The 548-nt window shown below is 31.8% G+C and overlaps 1 protein-coding gene across 1 annotated transcript in view; it reads right to left on the bottom strand.

Annotated features, from left to right (window-relative positions):
- Positions 1-548, bottom strand: part of tprb (translocated promoter region b, nuclear basket protein) — a 23,300-nt gene continuing 22,752 nt past the window's right edge. The window contains exon 51 of the mRNA XM_032524879.1: positions 1-155. Within this exon, the coding sequence (XP_032380770.1) occupies positions 106-155 (50 nt within the window). The 3' untranslated portion in view covers positions 1-105. The remainder of the gene's footprint in view (positions 156-548) is intronic.

Genomic DNA, 548 nt, shown 5'->3' with positions numbered 1-548 from the left:
CAAGTGAACATTATCAAGGTTGAACAGATTCTGCACACGCTGATTGGAAAATGTGTAATGTGTTTCTGATGGGAATAACAAGTCATCGTTGTCAAGACAAATGCTTCATCTCGCAAATCGTCTCCCATGCACTCCTCGAGAAGGAAATCCCTGACCTGTTAGGATTTAAAATGTTTTTTGTTTAAACAAATCCTGCATACTGATGTAAAGATTTTATACATTGGCTGTATGACGTGTATGAAATGTCAAACAATTGTTTCCTCTGCTATTTTCATCAACAATAAAACTGAATTACACCAAAATATATTAAATGCAATGACTGGTAATTTAAATGAAATAGAGATATTTGAGATATATCAATAGATCTATCTCTAAAGACATGTTAAATAAATAAGACGTCATTGTCTTTAATCCACAAGTTTTGGGCATCCTTTTGTTAAACTATTCCTGCTTAAATCACATTATAAAATGAGCAAATGTTATGGGTGTGACAACACTATTAACAAGAACAAGACATTAACACTATTTTAAAGAAACGTCAAAAAAAA

The sequence above is a fragment of the Etheostoma spectabile genome, chromosome 9 (assembly GCF_008692095.1).
Source record: "Etheostoma spectabile isolate EspeVRDwgs_2016 chromosome 9, UIUC_Espe_1.0, whole genome shotgun sequence".
In the NCBI taxonomy this organism is placed as follows: domain Eukaryota; kingdom Metazoa; phylum Chordata; class Actinopteri; order Perciformes; family Percidae; genus Etheostoma; species Etheostoma spectabile.
Note: the sequence above shows the minus strand (reverse complement) of the source record. Positions and strands in the feature narration are given on the sequence as shown.